The following is a 23453-nucleotide window of genomic DNA, read 5'->3' as shown; positions in this document are numbered from 1 at the left end:
CACATGCATGGTTAAGTCAGCAACTTGGGCTGCGTTTATGCCAAAAAATGAAAAAGGTATTTCTCTACCTCTGGTCCTCTCATTTCCGGGATTCCTCCTCATTCTTCAGCAGCCTTGGTTGCCCCAAGCCTCGCTCCCCTGAATCCTCCTGGACAGAAGCTCAGAAAGGTTCTACTGAAGATTTAGCTGCCAGGTGCCGCTGTCAGGACTGGTGCTATCCACAGGAAAAAAAAACTTGAGAACCTATTCTTTGCCTGTTGTTTGCTGACTTTCAGCTCACCACTAAGTTTATAGTTGTTATTTGTTGGAGGATGAGTTATGTGCAAATACATCAGTGTTTATTTGAGCAGGTAATTAGAACTCTAGGCTGAGCACATGCCTGCCTGTTTTCTTGATCAGATATCAATGAGTGTGCCCAGAACCCACTGTTGTGTGCTTTCCGCTGCATGAACACCTTCGGGTCCTACGAATGCACATGCCCGATTGGCTATGCCCTCAGGGAAGACCAGAAGATGTGCAAAGGTAAGGCCACAGACAGGGGAGTAGTTAGCACTGTATTTGCCATGCTGGAAATATATTTTAATGAGTTTATAGTTCTCAGCTGTTTTCTTCTAGAGCTTTAGAGAAATGTATCTGACAACATTGCTGGTAGATTTCCATATCTAGATAACAAGATACTTGACGGTCTGTCCAATCAAGTCAAAAATAAGAAGTCACACTCTTGAGCTCTTATTAAAGCAAAGGTAGCCCTTTCCTGAACTTCTTATCTTTAGGACCAATGCTGAAATTTTATAAATCTAGAATACAGCCAACAGTTGAAAAAGACTGGGCTCCTCCTTTCTTTGTTACATAGTAAGAGTCAGAAGACCAAAAAAGTGACTTAAAAATACTAAACAATAGCCTGTTCCTGAAAATTTCTTACTTCTATGTTTTTCCTGTTAAAAATATTTTATAGACCTGGATGAATGTGCTGAAGGGCTACATGACTGTGAATCTAGGGGCATGATGTGTAAGAATCTGATTGGCACCTTCATGTGCATCTGCCCGCCTGGGATGACCCGAAGGCCTGACGGAGAAGGCTGTGTAGGTAAGGCTTTATGGGATGGTGTCTTCTTATTTAATACTCCTACTCCAAGACAGATTTACAGCGCTATTCCCAAATCATCCTAACTGCAAGCCAGCTGTTTTCCAGCTGTTTCAAGGCTGTGCTATGTAGCTAGATTTCTTCGATCTCAGGGTCCATGCTAATACAGTAGGTTCTGGATAATACAGTGGAGATTATGCCTGTCCTAGAATATATGCCCTCTTGTTTATCATAATTCTCTGTCTTGTAAATCTAAATCATTAAATTTAGAAGTGTGGAAAAACTCCTTGAAACAATGCTACTTACTTATGTAGCAAAATTAAAAGTATGAGTTAATATTCTCGCTTTTGTATCACTCCATGAATTAGGAGAGTAATGAGGCAGGTAATCTCCAGAACTCTGTTACAGGCTGGGTATTCCTGTGACTTAGCCATATTTTTTAATGTTTTTGGACCTCAGTTAATTCATCTATAAAGGGAGGAGGTAGGGCTGGGGCTCTAAGATGACCTCAGGAATTTGAAATGTTATGATTTTATGACGTGTACTGAAATATCACACCGTGTAAGCTGGTCATGGCCACCTCATCCAGTATCTCAGCACTCATTCCCTAAAGTGTTGTTGCCTAGGGCACTGCAGCCCACGACACAGTCTTCCTCCTTCTTGAGAATAAGCGGCTCCCCTTCTTTAATTAAGAATCTGCTGTGCTCCCTTTTTAACCTCCAATACCTGGAAAAATGTGGATATTTTTGGAGGAACATTTGAAGATTACTAATAATTTCTTATTTGGGAAAAATAACATAATAATAGTATTTCTTAAAATAAATCTATTAGTGATTGCCTGCTGCTAAGAGTCAGAATGGAGAGTGGCTGAAAATGGTTGCTGCGGATCCTTTTGGGAAATGGAAACGTTTTAAAACTGGATTGTGGCAATGATTGCACGACTCCGGAATTTACTAAAAATCATTGAATTGTACACTTAAAATGGAAATTTTATAGCCAGTAAATAATACCTCAGTAAAGTTGTTTTAAAAAATGAATCTACCATAGGAAAAGAAACATGAGGATGTCCACTAAATTTTGATTGTAATAACAACCAAAAAGAAAAAGAGTAGGAAACAACCTAAATGCCCATCACAGGACGACAGCTAAATAAATGTGGCATGGCAATGCTATGAAACCTTACAGAGCAGTTAAAAGGAATAAAATATAGATATGTGTATGTGCTGAAGTAGAAATAACTCTAAAGATTTGGTTACAGAATAATATATACAATGTGTCATATTTTAAAGAAAATTGTAAATCATACAATATGTTTTCTGTAGGTACATATGCAAGCCAGTAAATACACAGGAAAAGATTTATTTATTTTTAACCATTAATTCTTTATTTTTGTGTTTAAATTGCAACATCATATTGGAATACAAAAGCTTTTCCCCAAGGCCAGCATGCTTCCTGCCACAACAAATTACACTCCGGGTACTCACTATTGATAACATATATTTAGTTACAAGATGTGCATGCAAAAGCAAAATATGATTTGTGTGACTTAAGGCATTGTGAATATTTAATAAATTTGGTGTAATGAATATTAGGAGAGAAAAATTATTTGAAAGTAATAAGATTGATGATATAACACAAATCAAGGGGAATATAAGGTAATTATATCATTTTACTGTATTCAGCAACGAGAAAAATCTGAATTTTAGCTATCAAACTGGAAAATATGGTGTATTATTTTCTATGCAAATAGCCAAATAGATTAAAAATTTAAAGACTCTATTAAGTTCATTTTACAATATACAAACTGTAAAATATTATTAATCTTTTCTATCATTACTAGGTTTCTGTGGCAACTTGGAAAATCTTATGCTCAAGAGAAATTTCCCAACATTTGTTTGCATTGTGAGGAAAATCTTTTAAAAAGAAAGAAAATAAATCTAAGATTTGTAGCAATCAGGTCTTTTTAGATATGTTTCAGTTATACATTTTGAATTACAAAATGTATAACATTAAAGCAGACAAGATCCAGATGGATGCTAAAATTAGTGGGCAAAAATTTAAGAGAAAAAGGATATAAATGCCAATTCGTAGAAAAAGAATTACATCCAGGGACGCTATTGAGATTAGAGGTTACTGGTCTGAAGTGAATTCAACTTTATGTGTCCATTTTAATTTTTTACCAAAGAGTGAATTCCTGAATTACGTGTGTAATATTAAATTAATTTTTAAATGTCTGCAACAACACGTCAGATTATAATTGGATTTCATAGTTTCTTTTAATCTAATAGATATTTCATTCAAAATCCACTACTTAATAAAGTTAAAATAGATCACCTTAGAGGTTATGCAGTGGTTCTTTCAAAAACACTGTTTTTCTAAGATCTGAAAACACTGTTCTTACAAGATCTGAAAACCAAGTTAAACCTAGACTCCTAAGTCATGTTTATAGAATAATATATGTTTCTCAAAATGTATGAATGGATAGAAATAACATGTATGGAAGACACTGTTACAATTCTGACTTCTTCATATGCATGAGATCCGTTGTAATTTTTTTTTTGGTTGCGTTGGGTCTTTGTTGCTCCGTGCGAGCTTTCTCTAGTTGTGGCCAGTGGGAGCTACTCTTCATTGCAGTGCGCGGGCTTCTCATTGCGGTGGCTTCTCTGTTGCAGAGCACAGGCTCTAGGCATGCAGGCTTCAGTAGTTGCAGCACGTGGGCTCAGTAGTTGCAGCGTGCAGGCTTCAGTAGTTGTGGCGCACAGGCTTAGTTGCTCTACGGCATGTGGGATCTTCCCAGACCAGGGATCAAACCCATGTTCCCTGCATTGACAGGCAGATTCTTAACCACTGCATCATCAAGGAAGTCCCCATTGTAATTTCTTTTTGTCAAGTTCTCTCAGGGATTCTCAGTGCCAAAGGTGTGAAAGCAAAAGTATTCCAAGACTTTAAGATACATCAAGTTATCTTTCAAGTATAAAAGCTGTACTATATATCATCAAACATGGCACAACTCAGTATATCCAACAAAAGCCCTTCTTGAAAAAAGTAATTCAAATCAGACAACTAAAATACTGATCAAAATAAAGATATCAACATTAGGGACAGAATGACATCAAGAAGGTAGACCTTGAACCCTCAGATTCTAGAAATAAGAAACACTATACAATTTTTTAAATCCATAACTCAGTTTAATACTTTTGCATATACTTTAAAATTTATGCAATAAGTTTCCTAAAAGAAAAAAAGAATCTTTAACAAGAAATATCACAGTGAGTTTCAGAACAATAAGAGCAAGTGAAAAATCCTTAAAGCTCCCAAGAGAGCAAAACCAGATTTCCTACAAATGAACCTTAATACTGGGTAAAAGAAAACAATGGAGCATTGGTATTTTCAAAACATTCTAAGGAAAAATAATTTTGAACTAAAATTTTATATCCAATCTAGTGATAAAGCAAACAAAAATATGACATTGTCAGAAATGTGTGGTAGAATATTTACCACCCACATACCCTCTCTGAAATGATTACCAAACTATATTCCAATATTTTTTTTAAAGTTAATTCAAGAGGTAGTAGTAGTATACCTGAAGCAATGGTAAGCCAAGAAACCAGTAACCCTTATTATGTGGTTTAAATAGATGCTGGTGGCCCATAAAAACAAAAACATAACAAACCAAAATTTCTCAACCACATCAACATGGCAGGTGACACAGGGAAAAGAGAAAGAACTCATACCAAGGTATTTGTTATGGTCAGAAGCTTTTGATACAGATACCTCTTGATATTAATAGAAAAATATCCATTGAAGTGTATGTTGAAGTTGTTTCATGGTTACCACTGGAAGAATAGAAGAATACAACTTCCAGACATGAGTTAGGGATGAGAGGAGGACAGAGAAAACTAGACTGATCGAAGAAATATTGAGAGAAGGGGACAATAGCATGGTAAATATAAACTAATATAAAATGGCAGGCAAGAGTCCAAACATATCAGTTTGGAAATAGTTCAAATTTCTGTTAAAAGGCAAATGTACTTTTAAAAATTCTTTTACAATGCAACTTGGTGCTTTTTACAAGAAACGTACCAAATCAAAATGTGAGCTAGATTGAAAATAAAGGGGTAGGCAAGATATTCAAGGCAAATGCTAATAAAAAGCAAGCACGTGCAAAATAAATATTAACAGATTGAAGACTGAAAAGTATAGACATGAAAGGAGCAATTAATCAGAAGGATTTAATTGTCATGAGTTCTCATGCTTCTGACAACATTGATTTGAAAAATACCTCAAACAAAATTTACAAAATATCAAATAAACACAATAAGTAAGTATATAGGGAGTTTAATAAAACAATTTTGCTCTAATATATTTATTTATTTATCACCCACCAAAAGAGCAGTACAGCCTAAATTCCTTCTTCCATTAGCCGCCCTTAACACACCGCTCCACTCCTGTGATTTTACTCAAAGTCAGTCTAGGAACATGTCCTTTATCCATGGCCTAAGTGCCCTTTTACCCTACTCTCCACCTCTCCCTAACACCTACCCCCCTCCCCCACCTCAGCCTCTCTCTCATATCACATAAATTGGCATCCTCTTCCCCACAGTTCTTTCTCTCCTTGTCAGTAATCCCTTTTGGAGGCCAATTTTCTAATTCTCCATCAAATATCACCTCCTCCCCGAAAAGAGGAAGAGAAAAAGAAAGGGAAAAAAACACTTTGTTAACAAAGAACCCATCTTGGAAGGATGAGGTAAATTTAAAAATAAGTTAGTATTCTATCATATTAGTATTTTGGTGAGGAAGTTTTAAATATGATATAACCCATTAGAAGACAAAATTTGTAAATTATAATTTTATAGTCTACTCATGATTCACATTATCTGCTTTTCTAAAGATGAAAATGAATGCAGGACCAAGCCAGGAATCTGTGAAAATGGGCGTTGCGTTAACACTATTGGCAGCTATAGGTGCGAGTGTAATGAAGGCTTTCAGTCAAGCTCTTCAGGCACTGAATGCCTTGGTAAGTTGATAAACGAGTATATTTTACTTGGTAAATAAAACATCTGTTTTGTGACATCATCACAGAAGAGTTCTGCATATGTATCCTTGTCTGCTAAACAGATTCCCCGATCTGAGTAATCTACGTACCTCTTCCTTAAAGGCAGACATCTATTAAAATGACATATTTGTATATGTATGTGTTGTACCTACATCTATGCTTAATGTAAATAACCATCTTGAATGGTCTTTCCAAAATTAAGATTAATTAAACTCTATGGAAAATGTGACTTTAGTAAAACTTACATCAGGGGATGATTTAATTCCAAAAGAAAATATTTGCTGTGTAAGGTAAGCTTTGCTATATTAATGATATTAAAGAATATGCCACATTTCAAAAATGCAATGGAAGTTGATTTTTATTTCATGGTACAGGAAAATGTTTTACAAAATATTTTCTTTTGGAAAATATAAGTCTCAGACATTTTAATGATAACATGCATACATCATAAACCATTTTAGTTAATTATGAGCATGTGTAAAAGTATGGAGTAGTAAAATTTAAGGTTAACAAAGAGAAATAGCACTCATCACTGGATTTGGTGCAAAAATAGAACATTTCAACTACATCAGATTGTTCTCAAAATGCTGTCATCTGCTTCACATCCTAGGAAATTATTAGTCAAGAACTTGGCTATTGTTGTCTTAAATTTAGACCTTTCTGGAAATAGAAAAGATAACTAACCTACAGAAAAAGTGTTCTTTTCTGTTCATATTATTAACAGTTCATTAGGATGGTTCTTAAAACCACATAAAAGATCTCTTTGCCTACTTATATCAGTGAAATCCCTTTATTTATAATAAAAAAACTACTTAATCCAATGTTTGAACAGTCTTTTAGATGTCTAAAATACAGGATTTTAGATTGAATATGTACCAAAATTATAACATAGTCTAGAATTTGCTTTTCAAAACCAAATCCTCTTGCTTAGTTGCTTATTTAAAGGGAAGTCATTTTCTTTGATTTTCCTTTTATCTGGATTCTACAGGAATGGTAGTTTCCTATCACTTAGCTGCAGATGAAAAAAAAAGAAAAATCCCAAATCTATTTCTTAAGTATAGTTTCACTTATTATTAAATCTAATAAACTGTGTTTAGTGAAAGAACACTCTGTGAAATTCATCTCCAACAAAGCTTTCTAATCATTGTCTTAAACATTATCTTAAAAGACTATTTAGCTTTTAAGAAAGTGTTTCTAAGGAGAACATTGATTGTCCTATTTAATTTGAAGACCAAGGTGTCAGTTCCTTGACGTTGATGCCTATTAACTACATTGTCATTTCAGACAATCGACAGGGACTCTGCTTTGCAGAGGTATTGCAGACCATGTGTCAGATGGCATCCAGCAGCCGTAACCTTGTCACAAAGTCAGAATGCTGCTGCGATGGGGGGCGAGGCTGGGGTCACCAGTGTGAGCTCTGCCCGCTTCCTGGAACTGCCCAGTACAAAAAGATATGTCCTCATGGCCCAGGATATACCACTGATGGGAGAGGTAAGGAGTTGAGGAAATTCATGCATATTATTAACACAGTAGACATTAATTCAGATTAATTTGAAGGAAGTAAAATAATAGCTAAAATATGTGTGAGTATGTTGTGGTTGAATGTGCTTTTTGCTAATGCTTCAGAGACTTTAAAAGGTATAATCTTCATATCAAATCTAAAAGGCAGAATCTATTATTATTCCTATTTTAACAGATAAATACTGAAGCACAAAGTTTAAACCATAAATCATTTTCCCAAGATCACAGCCTTTTTAAGGGATGGACCAAGGAATGGAACATATCTGTCTAACCCCAAAGGCCATGTATAACCCCTGAACTATATTTGCTTCATTTAAATAACGGTTGCTTGTTTGTGTGTAACGCATTTGTTTGAGTGTACGCAGGAACTCATTCTGTTTGCAACATATTTACAAACCAGCAGGTTTCATAAATGATTAGTAGTTTCCATTTTTTTGGTACAATCAGTATACTAAAATGTCCTAAAAATATCATTTTCCTCTATTACTATGCAGATTCTCGACCCTGTGCTTGATTACCTTGCTAATGAAACCCTTTCTTCAGTCTAATGCAAGTCTGAATTTAAAGCCAATCCATGGTATACTATCACAAATTCCAAATTAGTTGAACTTCAGAGGGGTAGCTTTCTAGATTCCCAAAAAATAATTCATACTTAGATTGCAGAACGAGTAGACTTCAGTGGAGCTTTCAACATAGCCTTCCTTTTGTTTACCTCTCCCTATTACTTCAGATTCTTTTTTTTCTCTCCCTTCCATGTTGCCACTGGACTGAATGATGAAAAGGTACACCAGCAAAATTATGAATGTTGGTTCTTAGTGATCTGTCAATTCCTTAATTTCTCTTAGTTTCTAACCAGTTTTCTTCTTGCGTCTGTATTAAATTACATTTGTTTTTGCCTTGGGGTTTTTGGCGCACAGATATTGATGAATGCAAAGTTATGCCAAATCTCTGCACCAATGGTCAGTGCATCAATACCATGGGCTCCTTCCGGTGCTTCTGCAAGGTTGGCTACACCACAGACATCAGCGGAACCTCGTGTGTAGGTAAGGCGAGGCGAGACGTCTCTGCATCTGGGTGGTTGCTTCCTACATGTCATTTACTGTCAGCAGAGTATCTTTATTATGGCACTTTGGAATGTACATTTTGTTAAAAAGATGCCATTCCTTTCAGTAATGTGGTTCTTAATATCATAGGAGTTGTCCAAGGCCTTGTCTAGTAATGTGAGACACAGAAATGTTCAATTCATCAAAAAGTCTGTGCAATTAGGGAAACATAGAAATTATTAAAAATATATTTTCAACATTTTATGTTTAATTTAAAATGTATAAAGGCACGTTTGTCATTCTTTTAATGAAAGAATAGGACTTTTGATTGTGAAATTGTGTGTTTGCATATGGAGAGAGTGCTTTTTGCTTGTTTCTCATTGTGGTTTTTCTGCATAAAATATACCAATTAAGCATCATCTAAAATTTCCAGTTGCAAAGCAGTCTCAGTACAGAGACCTTCTACATTTTTACAATCTGTTTTTCTAATTTATTTTATTGTCTCATCGACACCATTCTATGACAATTGGAGGGGGTTGGTACCTTGCCTTTCTGAGTCTTTCCAAAGCATTTCGTTTTCATTAAAGAAAAAAAACTTTTCTCCTTCATATTTCATCAACTTACATCAACTTGTTTTAATAAAAAGCGTACCTGGCATGAAAAGGTTAAGAAAAACCAAACTAAATCTTAGTAAACATTCAACTCACTTGTTCGGGCAAGAGAGTGATAGAGACTAGGCTATCAATCATGAGCTTTTAGCATTCTGTGGGCATCAATCAATGTGTTTTATGGGGGAAATGGAGGTGATTTGTTTTCAGAGTCCTGGCAGAAAGAAGGTGGCATATTCAAATGAGGACAGTTTACGGAGACTTGTTTTTGACAAAGAGACAGTATATAAAGGTGTGGGCAGAAACTACAAGGGATAATGCTGAGTGCTGGGGCTGTACGACCTCTGGGCCAAAGATAGAGGGAAAGATTGAAACTTAGAAGAAGAAGTTTTGCCCAGAGACCTGCCTTAAGAGCATCTGTGACCTCTGATCCCATCTTATGAGGAGGGAATTGAGGAATTAAGGACCAGCCTGAAGACAGAGGGCAGGAGAGCCTGCTAATAGTGTCTGTGCAGTTCAGCCTCCTGGGCCCGGAAACAGGGTGGACCAGGGTGAGGACTGCATCTGAAGGGGGAAGTGGAAGACTTCCAGCACAGTCTGTGATGCCAGAAGATTCTTAGGGGAGTGTCAGCTAAGAGAGTTTGAGAATTTCTGACACATCCACGTGTCAAAGGAAAGAAACTCTAGCTTTTAAGTTTATGATTCTCAAGCTGTAAACCAAAGTACACCAATCTAAAAAAATCTAGTATATTTTTTTGAACCCAGACAGTTGTTCCGGATATTATAATATTTGCCCAAGACACGCTCGACAGAGTAAACCAGTAAATTACTTTAGAGAAAATCGTTCTGTGCCTCATTTCTATTTTCCATTTTAAGTTGAAGAGGAAAAGAAAAAGATGAAGTGAGAATATGAAGGGAGGAAAGGGACTGGTTTTTCCTTCTAACCAATAATTTAATCCTCACATCACTTTTGCTTAGATCTTGATGAATGTTCACAGTCCCCAAAACCCTGCAACTTCATCTGCAAGAACACCGAGGGGAGTTACCAGTGCTCCTGTCCTCGGGGCTATGTCTTACAGGAGGACGGAAAGACATGCAAAGGTGAGTGAAGAGTCTGCATTTGTGACCCTCTCTTTTTTCAGATTCAAAGTCAACTAATCAGAGATGATACTGTGTGTCTCACCTTCACTAAAGCACGTCTTCCTAGTGACCATTTTATGATTCATAGAAAATTCTACCAAAGGACACATGCCAGGAGGCAGAGAGAATTAAAACCCGGGTTACAGTGGTTTGCTTCTTACAGCAAACCACACAAACTGAAAAATAAATTAAATAATACAGAAAGCTATGGTGAAGGAAGAGATTGAACAGCTAAAATAATATTTATTTTGTTGCTTATCTGAGATTTCATTTCTCTAAACTGTCTTTATTACACGTTTACTGCAGAAGATTGAAAATGAATAGGTAAATTTAAATTTTTGCTTACGTAGTATTAGTATTAATTATCAAATTAAATTAGATAATTAAAAGAGCTTCAATACTATACTCATATGTTCAATTTTATAGTAAACCTCATCGGTATGAAAATAATGGACTGAGGAAAGTCCTGTCTAATTAAATTTTTGAAATACAGTTTATTCTCAAGAAGATGAAGTTTTATTTCCACGAAATACCAAAAAACACATAGAATAAAATAATAGGAAGCAATATTATTCTCTTGGCTCTACTTAGTGAACCATTATGAGTCAATTTAATTTTGCACGTTGTTTATAGTTATTTTTATTTGAATGCAACTGTGTGTGTGTTTTAAGCTTTAAAATAATTAGTCTTGTCTGCATCTTACATTGCTCTGTGAATTTATTTAAATGTATTTTCCCATATTAAGTTCCAATCCAACCAAAATCAGATTTTGAGTTTTCTATCAGTATAGTTCAAATACTAGTTCCATTTATGACTAGAATTATAGATGCTGTGATTTTGCTTCTTCTGGTATTTATGATGGTGTTTTCATTCGGATCCTGAGAACCTGACTCAGTGTTTGTGTTAAGACCTTCATCAATTTTCAGATTCTGTTTTATTTTTGTTTAATCCCTTCTTTAATAGAAATAGGTGACCAGCCATGTACTAAACTGTGCATTAAATACAAGAATTATAACCTTTGGATATTAGTTTTGAGAACAATTCACGAACACCACTATGATTCATCCTTTCAGTTTTTTATTTTAAGAAAACTTTGTGATATGTATCACCTTAGCCATCCTATCATTGTAGCCCATAATATTTATGCTGCTTAAGTATGTGAAAAGAAACCCCTTGCCATATGCATATGGATATCTACAAAGCTTCCAACAAAAATCTAGACAAAATACTCCTGGTGGCTTCATGAGAAAGGAGGCAAAGCCAGATAACTCTGCTCCAGTTTTCATAGGCTTCTCTTTCATTGCAGACCTTGATGAATGTCAAACCAAACAGCACAACTGCCAGTTCCTCTGTGTCAACACTCTGGGAGGTTTTACCTGTAAATGTCCACCTGGTTTCACACAGCATCACACTGCTTGTATTGGTAAGACAAAACTACAAAAGGGAAATTTTGCAAACTTTTAGTAGAAGCCTAAAACTGTACTTAAAAAATGGTAGAATAATGGCTCAGTATTTACATTAAAACCAATCCCTCATAATTAGTGGTCTAAAAATATTGTTAATAATATATATATTTTTTCACTATAACAATATGCAAAGGAAAAAATCCTGTATAGTCCAAGCACATGCACACAAGGTGTATTCCAGGCAATGCCTTTATATTGCGTTCTAAATATAACCATGTTTGTTCAGATAAAATATGATTAAAAGCTCACTATAATTTAGAACATGCTAATGAACATGCTGGGCTTTTTTTTTTTTATGTTAGAACACACACAGGTTAAGAGACTTTCAGTCTGTACTATCGAAAACCATGTCCTCAATTGACCCAAAATATGCTCTAATTTCAAATCTCTTGAAATATATTTTTATGACCATTTTTGCCTTTAACATGACCATGAATAACGGTATATGTTTCCCTAAAATTCTGTTTTCACATCATGAAACTTAGGCTTTCATACTTCACTTTGTACCTTTGTACTTCATGTAGTAAAATTTGAGTCATATAATAATTGGGAAGCTTGACGCTCTCCCACTTCGTGATTTGCTAGACAACAATGAATGTGGGTCTCAGCCTTCACTTTGTGGAGCAAAAGGAATCTGTCAAAACACCCCTGGGAGTTTCAGCTGCGAATGCCAAAGAGGGTTCTCTCTTGATGCCACGGGACTGAACTGTGAAGGTGAGTTTATTTGCTCAAATATTCGTATTCTAATACAGCAAACTGTTTTCTTTTAACTTCCAAGCCACGCAATGAGCAATTCAGATCATCTCAAAAGAAAAAAAAAATTAACAAAATAAAACCCAGAAATTGATTTTTTTTTTTTTTTTTTTGGTGGTACGCGGGCCTCTCACTGCTGCGGCCTCTCCTGCCGCGGAGCACAGGCTCCGGACGCGCAGGCCCAGCGGCCATGGCTCACGGGCCCAGCCGCTCCGCGGCACGTGAGATCCTCCCGGACCGGGGCACGAACCCGTGTCCCCCGCATCGGCAGGCGGACTCTCAGCCACTGCACCACCAGGGAAGCCCAGAAATTGATTTTTTTGTTCATAAATTTTCATATATCATTTTGGGGACAGAGGAAAACCTTAATGTGATGAAACAAAAATTCTGTGAGTACAAATTGGCTTCTAAAGTAACTGTTTACCTAATTACTGATCTAAAAAAGAATTGAACTGAAAAAGAATTCTGTACCTAATTTAGTTTACAATAGTGTATGAGTATACCAGAAAAAAATTAGATGTCTGTTCCATGATACTTGAATGTGTAAATGTTACGTGTAAGACAAAGAACGAATTATAGAGAACCGAAAAAATGTACGGAAAGCTCTGGGGAAAACTGATAGCGATTTTATTTGGTCTGAGACTCCTGATTCACTCTATTTTTTATAAAGGGCATTTCCTATAAAGTCTCTGTCACAATAGGTATTTCCTCTTAAGTCCAAGGGAACATTTAAGTGGGAATAAAATACGAATTTGCCTGTGGTCAATAAAATATTGTATTGTTCTTCAGTATCTCCATTGCAAGTGCTAGCGTATGAGACAGATGTACTAGGATTGGTAGCTTTTACAAAATGCTCATGCCAGAGATTCTGAGAGCATATCCATCTCCTTTATATTTTTATATACAATTGTAATTTATGTCCTTATTGATATTAGTCACTCTTTAATTAATTATTCTTAGAAATATATGATTTTGAATTCTCGAAATATATTCAAAATTGTTAATATTCTCTAAGAATTACTCAAAGTTTTTAATATACTCTAAGAATTATAGGACTTTTATATGTATCTAATTTTCCACCAAGAAAAATTCAATTTAAAAATTTTCTATTTTAATATTTTGTATTCGAAGTCATTGAGACTTTGAAAGTATTCTGAACATACAGCTGCTTGCCATGTGTGAGTTTGGCTTGTAACCATCCACATAAGATATCATTTATTAATTATCCATATAAATTTGTTACGCATACATCAGACATGCCAATTTCATTTCACTTTTTATGGGTAGGTTTCAAAGCCTCAGTTGTCATTCCAGAAGAGTATGCATGTCTGAACAAAGAAATTATTCCATATGTGTCATAATACTATATCGTGTCTAAAAATAACATATTTAGAATACTTTAAATTTGCATCTAATTAATCTTGAATGGTAATAAAAATTTTTTGTGTGCAAACCATTATACTTTTTAGGTATTTCTGTAGTGCTTGTATCTTCCCAAAAATGAGGATTACATGTCAATCACTTTTGAACCTACTGAAATATATAATGCAAAGATATTTATATCATTTACCAAATAAATCATAACGTATGTAGTTAATCCATCCAAAATGCACAACATTTGTGGTTGCTATGGTTGATTTGCTGACATTAAGTTGTTATTTAGAGCACTGACGTGGTATGGCTGGTGGATAGCATAAGAATGATGTGGTTTCTTATCTCAGAACCGTTCTCTGCACCACCACTGATTCATAACCATGTGACTTGGAAAAATCACAGCCCCTCAGTATGTCTTGTTTGTTTGTTCCTGTGATAATAGTTACCCCAGGCTGTGTTTGGAGTTCATTTAAGAATAGTAGAAGAAAGGTTACATAAAGATCTTGCCGGGTTTGTTTTTGCAGATGTTGATGAATGTGATGGAAACCATAGGTGCCAGCATGGCTGCCAGAACATCCTGGGAGGCTACAGGTGTGGCTGCCCTCAAGGATATATTCAGCATTACCAGTGGAATCAGTGTGTCGGTGAGCACTCGCTTATTACACAGCATCTGCTTTTCTCACCTTAAAGTATCTTTGAGTAAAAAGAATGAACAATAAAGACTGGCATATCAGTGTAGCCTTTAAACCCTAGAACTTAAAAACCAGTACTTAGGACTGATGCATGGGGATCCATTAAACTAGTCTCTGTACATGTGTGTCTTTGAAAATATACATAATAAAAATATTAAGTACCTAAATGGTAACTCCACTAGAGCTTTCATAATTTTAATTTTCTGCTAGGTGTAATTCTAAGTTTCTGAAGATGGTGTCAAGAATCATCATCCTCACTTGTTAAGGTCAGAGGGTTTTTATCGGTAATTTAGGTATCTTTTGATTTGGGGTTGAAGGATTGCCCATCCATCCCCCTCATATAAATCTAAAGGGATTCAGATCAGCTTAACGAGCACCATTCATCTGTACTCTCCAGTCACATATTTAATGAAGGGGCTAAAGGATTTTAAGGTAGAAAAAGTACCTAGTTACAGCAAATTCTATTGAAAACTCCATACAAAAGTGTTTATAAAATAAAATCTGTAAGTACTCAGCGCCCTTTCTTGCACTTGTTAGAGTCATGGAAATTCTCCTTTTAAGGAGAGATTGATCAAAGAGAACATTACTCTCTCCTTGAATAGCTGGCTAACTTAGTTAGCATATGCCTAATTTCTTGGCTCCATTTGAATGCCCTTAATAGAGGCACCATCCAACACAGTGTGACATTAGATGCTGGCACAGCAGAACAAAAGGGAACAGTGGTCCTGCTGAGAAACAGCAGGGTACTTCCTGTTTCTCTGTAGTCATTTAAATTACCCCACGTGTATTTCAAATATTTTATTGTGAGCAATCCACTAAATACATTAACCTGATTTTATCCTTGGTGATCTTCTCAAAAGAAATTTCTAATGACAGTTTAGTGAATTGAGAAAATCAAGACGCGTTTCAAAGGAGGAAAAGCAACTCTGAAAGTCATCACAAGTCTGCTGTGGCCTTGTGCCAGGTTAAAGACAGATGCTTAGCCACACCACAAATAGACACTTGTGGGGGAAATGCAAAAACCACTAATGATCTAGGAGTTAAGGACAGAGTTTGAAAGGATTATCAAAATGATGAGTTAGGCAGCCAATCAAAATAACTTTGTACATTTAGTTTACTTCTTTTCTCTTCATAGAAAAAAAAAATTTCGCAGAAGTTGTTATGCCCTGATGTGTTGATTCATAAACAGAGATAAAGTGTAGGCACACTCTTCAGAACATAGGGAATGGTACTTTTTTAGATAGCTATTAAAACAGTGTTAAACGATTTTATTGTGTTGTTTATAAAATGTGAGGCCCAACCCTCTATTTGGTTAATACCGCGGGCTTCTTGGTTAATTTTACAGAACTTAAAGCAGAAGAATGATCTTCTGATATTTCACACGTCAGCTTAACTAAAATTCTTGTTTCTAAAGTGATCATAGGTGGAAATAGGAACATGTATGGAGTATCAACTCAATTTCTTTTTTCAGTTTCCTGGAGTTTCTATCTGTAAGCATTTAGTGCGAAAATAGCCGCACAGGTTTTCACTGAATTTGGTCTGACTTAAAGTCAGGGCTGTGTGGTGTATCGCAGTTCTTCTTGGTGGGATCCTTGGAATAGGCACTTAAGCAAGGCAGTCACCCCAAAGCAGCTCACGCTGGAGTCCAGTCAGAGGCCAGTGTGCCTTCTAGTCAGGAGAGAACCCCATGGGCAGAGGGCTAAGTGGTTTCAAAGATGAGTTCAAAGCTAAAGATACATAAGCAGATATTCCCAACTGCAAGAATTAATTTGTTAGCTTGCTCTGCTAAAATGGGCCTCTGTAACCAGCAGGCCCCTGGTAAGTAAGATGAAGCAGGGGTTTAATTTGAAAGATTCGAGATTCTTCTGTGAAGGGTTGAGCAGTCCAGCTGGTCTCTAATAAAATTGCTGACTTTCTTGCCTTGAACCCACAGAACACAGTTGGAATTTTAACTCAAGTGTATGGCAGTAAGAGAATTAAACAACCCACTGGGAACTAATAAAAGCAACAAGTTAGCAGAATAACAAGCATTATAACAAAATGCAAATCGAAAGGCCACAAATCATTTTTATCTGTCACTATGGGTATGAATATCTTCAGTTATTCATATGATTGAGGGGGGGGATATAGTATGAAGTATTTCAGACAGATTTAAGTGGGGTCCCCTTGTAAAAAGACAAAAGTGTTAGTGCATCAGATAACTTAAGTAATATTAAATTGTAAACCTACAATGTTGTTAATACTACTACCAATTTAAGAAAAATGACAGTTCTTGTAAGTGTTAATAATGAAAAAAGTTTTTAATTCAAATGAATACTTTCAGAAGTTTCCAGCCAGTTACCACAGAACATTTATAACATTCTGGTACATAGATTTTACAGATTTAGGTAACATTCTCAAATATATGCAAGCGTGACGATTATTCCAAATTGAAAATAAGGGAATATTATTAACATTTGCATATGATTGCTTCTTAGTATATGAAGCTTTGGGTTATGTGGTGTCAGCAACTTCTAGTTCCTTGTATGTCCTTTTCAAAATAACTTGAACATGGTTTAGCGAGGCTTGAGTAAGCTCAAAGTAGGTCTAAAACAGGAACATATTTTCAAAGTCAGATTACCTAAGCCTATAGAATTATGCTGTGATGTACGTTCATGGCATATAAATGTGAAGTCTATTCCTGGTGCTTCCAAAAATTTTACCTATTTAAAAATGTTCTTGTCAGTGGTATGTTTAAAAGCAATTTATTCAACTAATTGGTTTTGCCTGGTAATTTTTCTACCTAACACAGTGTCGAATACTATATTCATAGCGGGATCATTTTGTTAAATTATAACCTATCTCACATTCTCCATTAGGAGAGAAACACCACATATAAATGTCAGATTTAATTATAAAAGCAGATGAGCCTTTGAGGCAGAATTCCAAGTCTTTCATATGTAGAAATAAAATAGTTATTATTTATGTCATAAGTAGCCTGGTTATTAAGAATTTATTCATATACTTTCTTCCCATGAAATGAAGGCTAAGAATTTGTACATATTAGGTAATCATAGCACATTTCATATCCAGTAATTAAGAATTCTACATTTGGCAGTTTGGTTTAATTCTGAAACTATAATCACGATACAGAAATGTGCCTAATAACATCGGCTCTCTCAATAACCTCTGTGCCGTAGTTAATGAAGTTTAATTTCCTGTGTGAGAGGCCTCTTCACTGAGACTGTATCTGCATCTTCCGAAATCTCACTGGGCTTCTGCAGATAAGCACTTCCCTGTAGCTTCTGTGTCCCAAGGGTATGCCTAATTGCAAATGGGCCTGTTTCCCCACATGGGCTGAAACATAGACTTGTCAGGTATTAGGTAAACAGACACACTATGCTCCAGTGCAGTCATGAGAATTTGAAAGAATTACACAGACCAAATGTGACTGGTGCCCCGGTCAAGCCACAAAATAGGTATCAACCAGATAGTTAAGAGCAAAATTGTCGTCTCCAAAGTTAAAAACACAATCAAGCTTTGAATTTGTAAAAATGGTAAGAGCAGCTGAACGTATCAACCTGTAATTATCTTGCTGTCAGGCATCTATGGTATAATGTGAGTAATTAAACTAGTAAAACCTATGTCAGCTGATGGCTTGGTGCAAACCCATGTCAGAAGGCAAAGTCTGCACTTGATGCATTCTCAAGTGTTAAAAGTGTACGAGGTTATTGGTTCAGAAGCTTCAATTAAATAATGTTTATTTCAGTTATTTTCATTTAAGGTATTTAAATATTTTATCTGTTTTTCTTTCCATATATAGTGAAGGCTTTGGGAATTGCTGGGAGAATGGATAAAAATACAGATATAAATAGAGGCTTTTAAAAAATTGACATGTAATTCACATACCATAAAATTCACCTTTTAAAACGTACAGTTCAGTGGTTTTTAGTATATTCTCACAGCAGTGTGCAAACGTCGACACCACAACATCTTCATCCCCTCCCCCCTCCCCAGAAAGAAACCCCATACCCATTAGAAGTCATTCTCCATCTCTCCCTCCCGCAGCTCCTGCCAACTAGTACTCTTCTTTCTGTCTCTGTGAATCTGCCTGAAGTACAGGCTTTTGAAGTAACCTTCTGATAAGAGAATAGAAGAGTTCTTCAGTAGTCAAACTGCAAATATCTGTCCCCAGAGGCTGCCAGGGTATTCAGAAAAACCTAGTACAAACAGAATATAAACGGGCGGGGCAAGGTTTTGTTTGAGTCATAATTTAGGGGGATTTGTTGGATCTTGTTGTGTTTTTTTAAATTTCATAGGCTTTGCAAATTGACCATCAGGGTGAACATTTTAAAAATACGGTTCTAGAGCTGTTTGCCCTGTAAAATCATAGGTACTTTGAAACTCAGGCTCTTCTTTGCCCCACTGCCCCTACCCTTGTAAGAGTCTCTTGCTTTATGTTCATAGATGAGAATGAGTGCTCCAATCCAAATGCCTGTGGCTCTGCTTCCTGCTACAACACCCTGGGGAGCTACAAGTGCGCCTGCCCCTCTGGGTTCTCCTTCGACCAGTTCTCCAGTGCCTGCCACGATGTGAACGAGTGCTCGTCTTCCAAGAACCCATGCAATTATGGCTGCTCCAACACGGAAGGGGGCTACCTCTGCGGCTGCCCACCTGGCTACTACAGAGTGGGACAGGGGTAAGGCCCTCCACCTCCCCGCACACAGGAAGGCGAGCGTGGTCCAGCTCAGGCTGCCCTCCCTGTGTTCAGGCCTCCTGGCCGCCCGGCACTGGGTGGGGGAGTGCACGGTGATTAAAAGCCCACAAGGGAAGAGCATTGATCAGGGCACTTAGGGAATGGGAGGAGGAAGCACATGGAAGAAGGCATGTGGATTACCTCCTTTGTGGTGAGCATAAGACTCGCACGTGTGTACAGGTGTCACTCTCTTGCCTCTTAAAATGGCTTGAGTGGATTCAGTTGGATCCCTCAAGGCCAGAGACAAGCAGTTGTCTAAAAATGCTGTGGCTCACGTGTTGTCAGAGACACCTGAGTTAAGAAGTACAAATGGAAATGGCTTCACCCCAGATTCTTCTGTGAATTTTGGCAGGTGCTAGCTCCGTGCTTCCTGAGGAAGGAGTTATTCCTCTCTTTGCTCATCTGGTTTTTTGTTGCACAGAGAGGATGCACCTGGTTGGTGTGACACTGTCTCCACAAGGCTGGGCTCCCTCCAGCTAGTTGCACTTTCCCAAGTGCAGCTGTATCCAGTCCTATCAGCTGCAGATGAGGTGCTGGCCACCTGCATCCTTCCTTCAAGGAAGCCAGTGCTCAACCGCATAGAAGATAAGAGTTTAGGAGTCAATCAGGGTCATCCTCCTCAGAAGGAGCAGTGTGTGAGTCAGACACTGAGGGTCGTGAACTAGTACGTCCACTGTGGGTACATAATAATACTTGAAACAAAAGTCTTGGTGTAGACAAGGGTCATTTACAGCCAGCTCGCTGAGTCTGTCACTAACCAGAATTGGAGTTCAGAAATCTCAGCTGGTAAAGCAGGGAGCTTTGTTGTGAGCAGCAAACATAGGCTTCAGGCTTTTGAATCAAAAGAACTTCCGGCACTCTCTTTGGAAATTCATACTTTGCTTTTATCTTCTTGATTTAACTACACATAGTGCTTCAGTCTAATTAGGATTGAAAATTGGGGAAACTTGGGGCTCACTCTTAGAAGAATTTTGCTGTTCAAAATAAAGAAGAATCTCACGTATTAAGTGTTGAAGAAAAGAGTTACCAATACTATTAGGTTTTTATATTTATGATCTTAGGGTTTGCTTTGTGGGTTTCTTATTTTGGAAAAATCTCTGCTCTACCTCTGGAAAACAGTAGTCAACATTATAATGAAGTCTAACATCACCTTGCATCCTATTGCAAATAGCCACTGTGTCTCAGGAATGGGATTTAACAAAGGGCAGTACCTGTCAATGGATGCAGAAGTGGATGAAGAGAACGCTCTGTCCCCGGAAGCATGCTACGAGTGCAAAATCAACGGCTACTCTAAGAAAGACAGCAGGCAGAAGAGAAGTGTTTATGAACCCAAACCCACGGCTGTGAGTAACCTCACTTTGTTTTGTCACCAGATTTTATCCATATGGAGTCACGTATATTTTGCAGTAAACTTTTATGTAGGTTTCAGCCTCAGTGAAGCTAAAACTGTCATGAAATTTATTGGCTAAATTCATGGACACACTATGGCAGAGACAAGTAAATTAAAATTAGAGGCATTTTTAGCTCAAAACACAAGGACTGGGGGACTTTAAGATTCACAGTTTCAGATCATATGTTTTCATTTTTTGATTTGTGCCAGAAGGCAATAATATGTCCTTCTAGGAAATAACTATTTTGAAATGATTCAAAAACCAAAATTATTTTGAATCTGTCCAGTTCTGTTGTATACATATGTAGTGCACTGGGGTGGTTTTAATTTTCAGTAGGTAAGCCAACTAGGTCTTATATTGTAATAATATGTATAAGACAGGTGTTCCTCCCATAAAGAGTTTACCTCCACATAACTTGTATTTTGTAAGTAGCTGAAGATCTGAATTGCCTGCTGCTGCTATGTCTTTGCTGTTCATAGTAGTTAGCAGAGTGGTTACAGGGGCGGACCACAGACTTCATGATTTTGAATATGTTCCCTGATCCTCCCTACTTACTACCCATGTTACATGGGCCATTTTACTTAACCTCTCTCTACCTCAATTTCTTCACCTGTGAAATGGTAATAAAAAGGCTGACAAGAAGATTGAATGATTACTGTGAAGCTCCTGGAATGGTGCCTGGCATAAGCATTGTACGTGTTGTCCGAATAGTACCCGGTATCTGGAGATGTTTTCCTCCAGACATCAGGGAGAGTACCATCCTTGTCAGTTAGTGTTACTGCAGAATTCCCCATCAAAAAACCTAGTCTTCAACTCACTGGCTGTGTGAATTGGGCAATTTGTTTCAGTTTTCTGGGCCTCAGAAACTTATTTGTAAGACTAGATAGACTTGGCTAGCCAAAAAAATCTCTGGTTCTATTTTATAATAATAAATAGGCCAGCATTACATTTCTCTTGCATAGACGGAGGTGTCTAACTGATATTTAAATATGGCAACTGAGATATTCATCAAGTATCCCAAACTACAAATACAGAAGTTCTGCCCATAAAACCTTCCCATCGTAGTTCTGGGGACAGGATTTTGTCTGCACACTGATGGGGGCACTTCTGTGCCATTTTTCTCAAGTTCTTGGCAGGCACCCACTCAAAGCATTGTGGTTTTTTTTTTTTTTTGGTTTTTTTTTTTTTTTTTTTTTGCCTGTCTTACTGAAATAGCATTCCTAAACCTCCCATACCGCTGACTGAGGGAGACTTGGTTCATCTGGCCGTGCCCCATTGGCTTTTTACCAAAGCTGGTTCAAACCTGAGCCCTGACGACTCTGCAGGTCCCTCCCTCTGCACTAACAGCTCCCAGCAAAGACACTCACTCATGGTTTGTGACTATAAAATCAACCAGGGCCTTCAGAGTGAAGAGCCCTCTGGGGACAGTCCCTGCTGTTAGATAACAGCTGCACTTCTCATTTTAACTCCAGCATAAAAAAAAAATTACAGTCGTTTCCTAAATTGTCTCTTGTTTATTATTAATAAGCATGATATTCCATAAACTCAACAAAAAAAGCTTGAAATGTGAGTGCTCCCCATAGGCCCAGACCTGTAACTTCACCTGGATAAGGCTGAGTGAGAAGTCGTAAAGATTTACAGGGCATACTCTGTGGAATTGACCTTTTCTCCCAGACTACAGTAAGTTACAAGCAGAGTGCGGAGGGGCAGAGATACATCGTCCTTGTGGCTGCACCCCGACAGCAGGCTCTTTTCGAGTCATCTACCTGTGCTGTCGAAGCTCTTCCCACATCGTTTCCTGCTCTTTCTCCAGGTTGAACAGATCAACCTGGAGAGTGTCGACATGGACAGCCCCGTGAAAATGAAGTTCAACCTTTCCGGCCTTGGCTCTAAGGAGCACATCCTAGAACTCATGCCCGCCATTGAGCCACTCAACAACCACATCCGCTATGTCATCTCCCAAGGGAATGACGATGGCATCTTCCGCATCCACCAAAGGAATGGGCTCAGCTACTTGCACACAGCCAAGAGGAAGCTTGTGCCTGGCACATACACACTGGAAGTCACTAGCATCCCTCTCTACAAGAAAAAGGAGCTTAAGAAACTGGAAGACAGCAATGAGGATGACTACCTCCTAGGGGAGCTCGGGGAGGCTCTCAGAATGAGGCTGCAGATCCAACTCTATTAACCCCTTGCAGACTTGGTTCCAGGCTCAAATCCCTGCACAGCCAGCCTTCAGAAGCCTCTGAGAAGTCAATGACTAATTTTAAAGAGGAAAAAAAAAAAAAGACTTTTATTTCTTTCCTCCCTGTCTCAGACTTTAGAATGTTGACCCTCACAGGGAGTGATAATTAGACTCTGGTGTGGCCAAAGATTTGAGTACAGAGGCAACCGTGGTTACTGTATTTTCTATATAACTTCACTTTAAAATATATTAAAAAAAAAAAAAAACCTAAATATTCAAGAGATCAGCATATGGCACTAAATGCACAAAAATAATGTGAGCTTTTTTTTTTCCTGTTAGCAGTCTGTAACACTTTGGGTATTTTGCTATAGTTGCTAATTAAAAAAATATAGATGTTTATTTATT

General features: G+C 37.3%; 1 protein-coding gene across 1 annotated transcript in view; it reads left to right on the top strand.

Annotated features, from left to right (window-relative positions):
- FBN2 (fibrillin 2) overlaps positions 1-23129 on the top strand; it is a 226120-nt gene extending 202991 nt beyond the window's left edge. Inside the window, exons 54-65 of the mRNA XM_059059762.2 lie at positions 400-522; positions 956-1087; positions 5976-6101; positions 7425-7631; positions 8579-8704; positions 10291-10413; positions 11759-11875; positions 12504-12632; positions 14570-14689; positions 19184-19415; positions 20644-20815; positions 22677-23129. Of these exons, the coding sequence (XP_058915745.1) occupies positions 400-522; positions 956-1087; positions 5976-6101; positions 7425-7631; positions 8579-8704; positions 10291-10413; positions 11759-11875; positions 12504-12632; positions 14570-14689; positions 19184-19415; positions 20644-20815; positions 22677-23051 (1982 nt within the window). The 3' untranslated portion in view covers positions 23052-23129. The remainder of the gene's footprint in view (positions 1-399; positions 523-955; positions 1088-5975; positions 6102-7424; positions 7632-8578; positions 8705-10290; positions 10414-11758; positions 11876-12503; positions 12633-14569; positions 14690-19183; positions 19416-20643; positions 20816-22676) is intronic.
- The last annotated feature ends 324 nt before the right edge of the window (positions 23130-23453 follow it).

This window comes from Kogia breviceps, chromosome 4 (genome assembly GCF_026419965.1).
Source record: "Kogia breviceps isolate mKogBre1 chromosome 4, mKogBre1 haplotype 1, whole genome shotgun sequence".
Taxonomy (NCBI): domain Eukaryota; kingdom Metazoa; phylum Chordata; class Mammalia; order Artiodactyla; family Physeteridae; genus Kogia; species Kogia breviceps.
The sequence above is the reverse complement of the archived record's forward strand: the minus strand, read 5'-3'. Positions and strand labels throughout refer to the sequence as shown.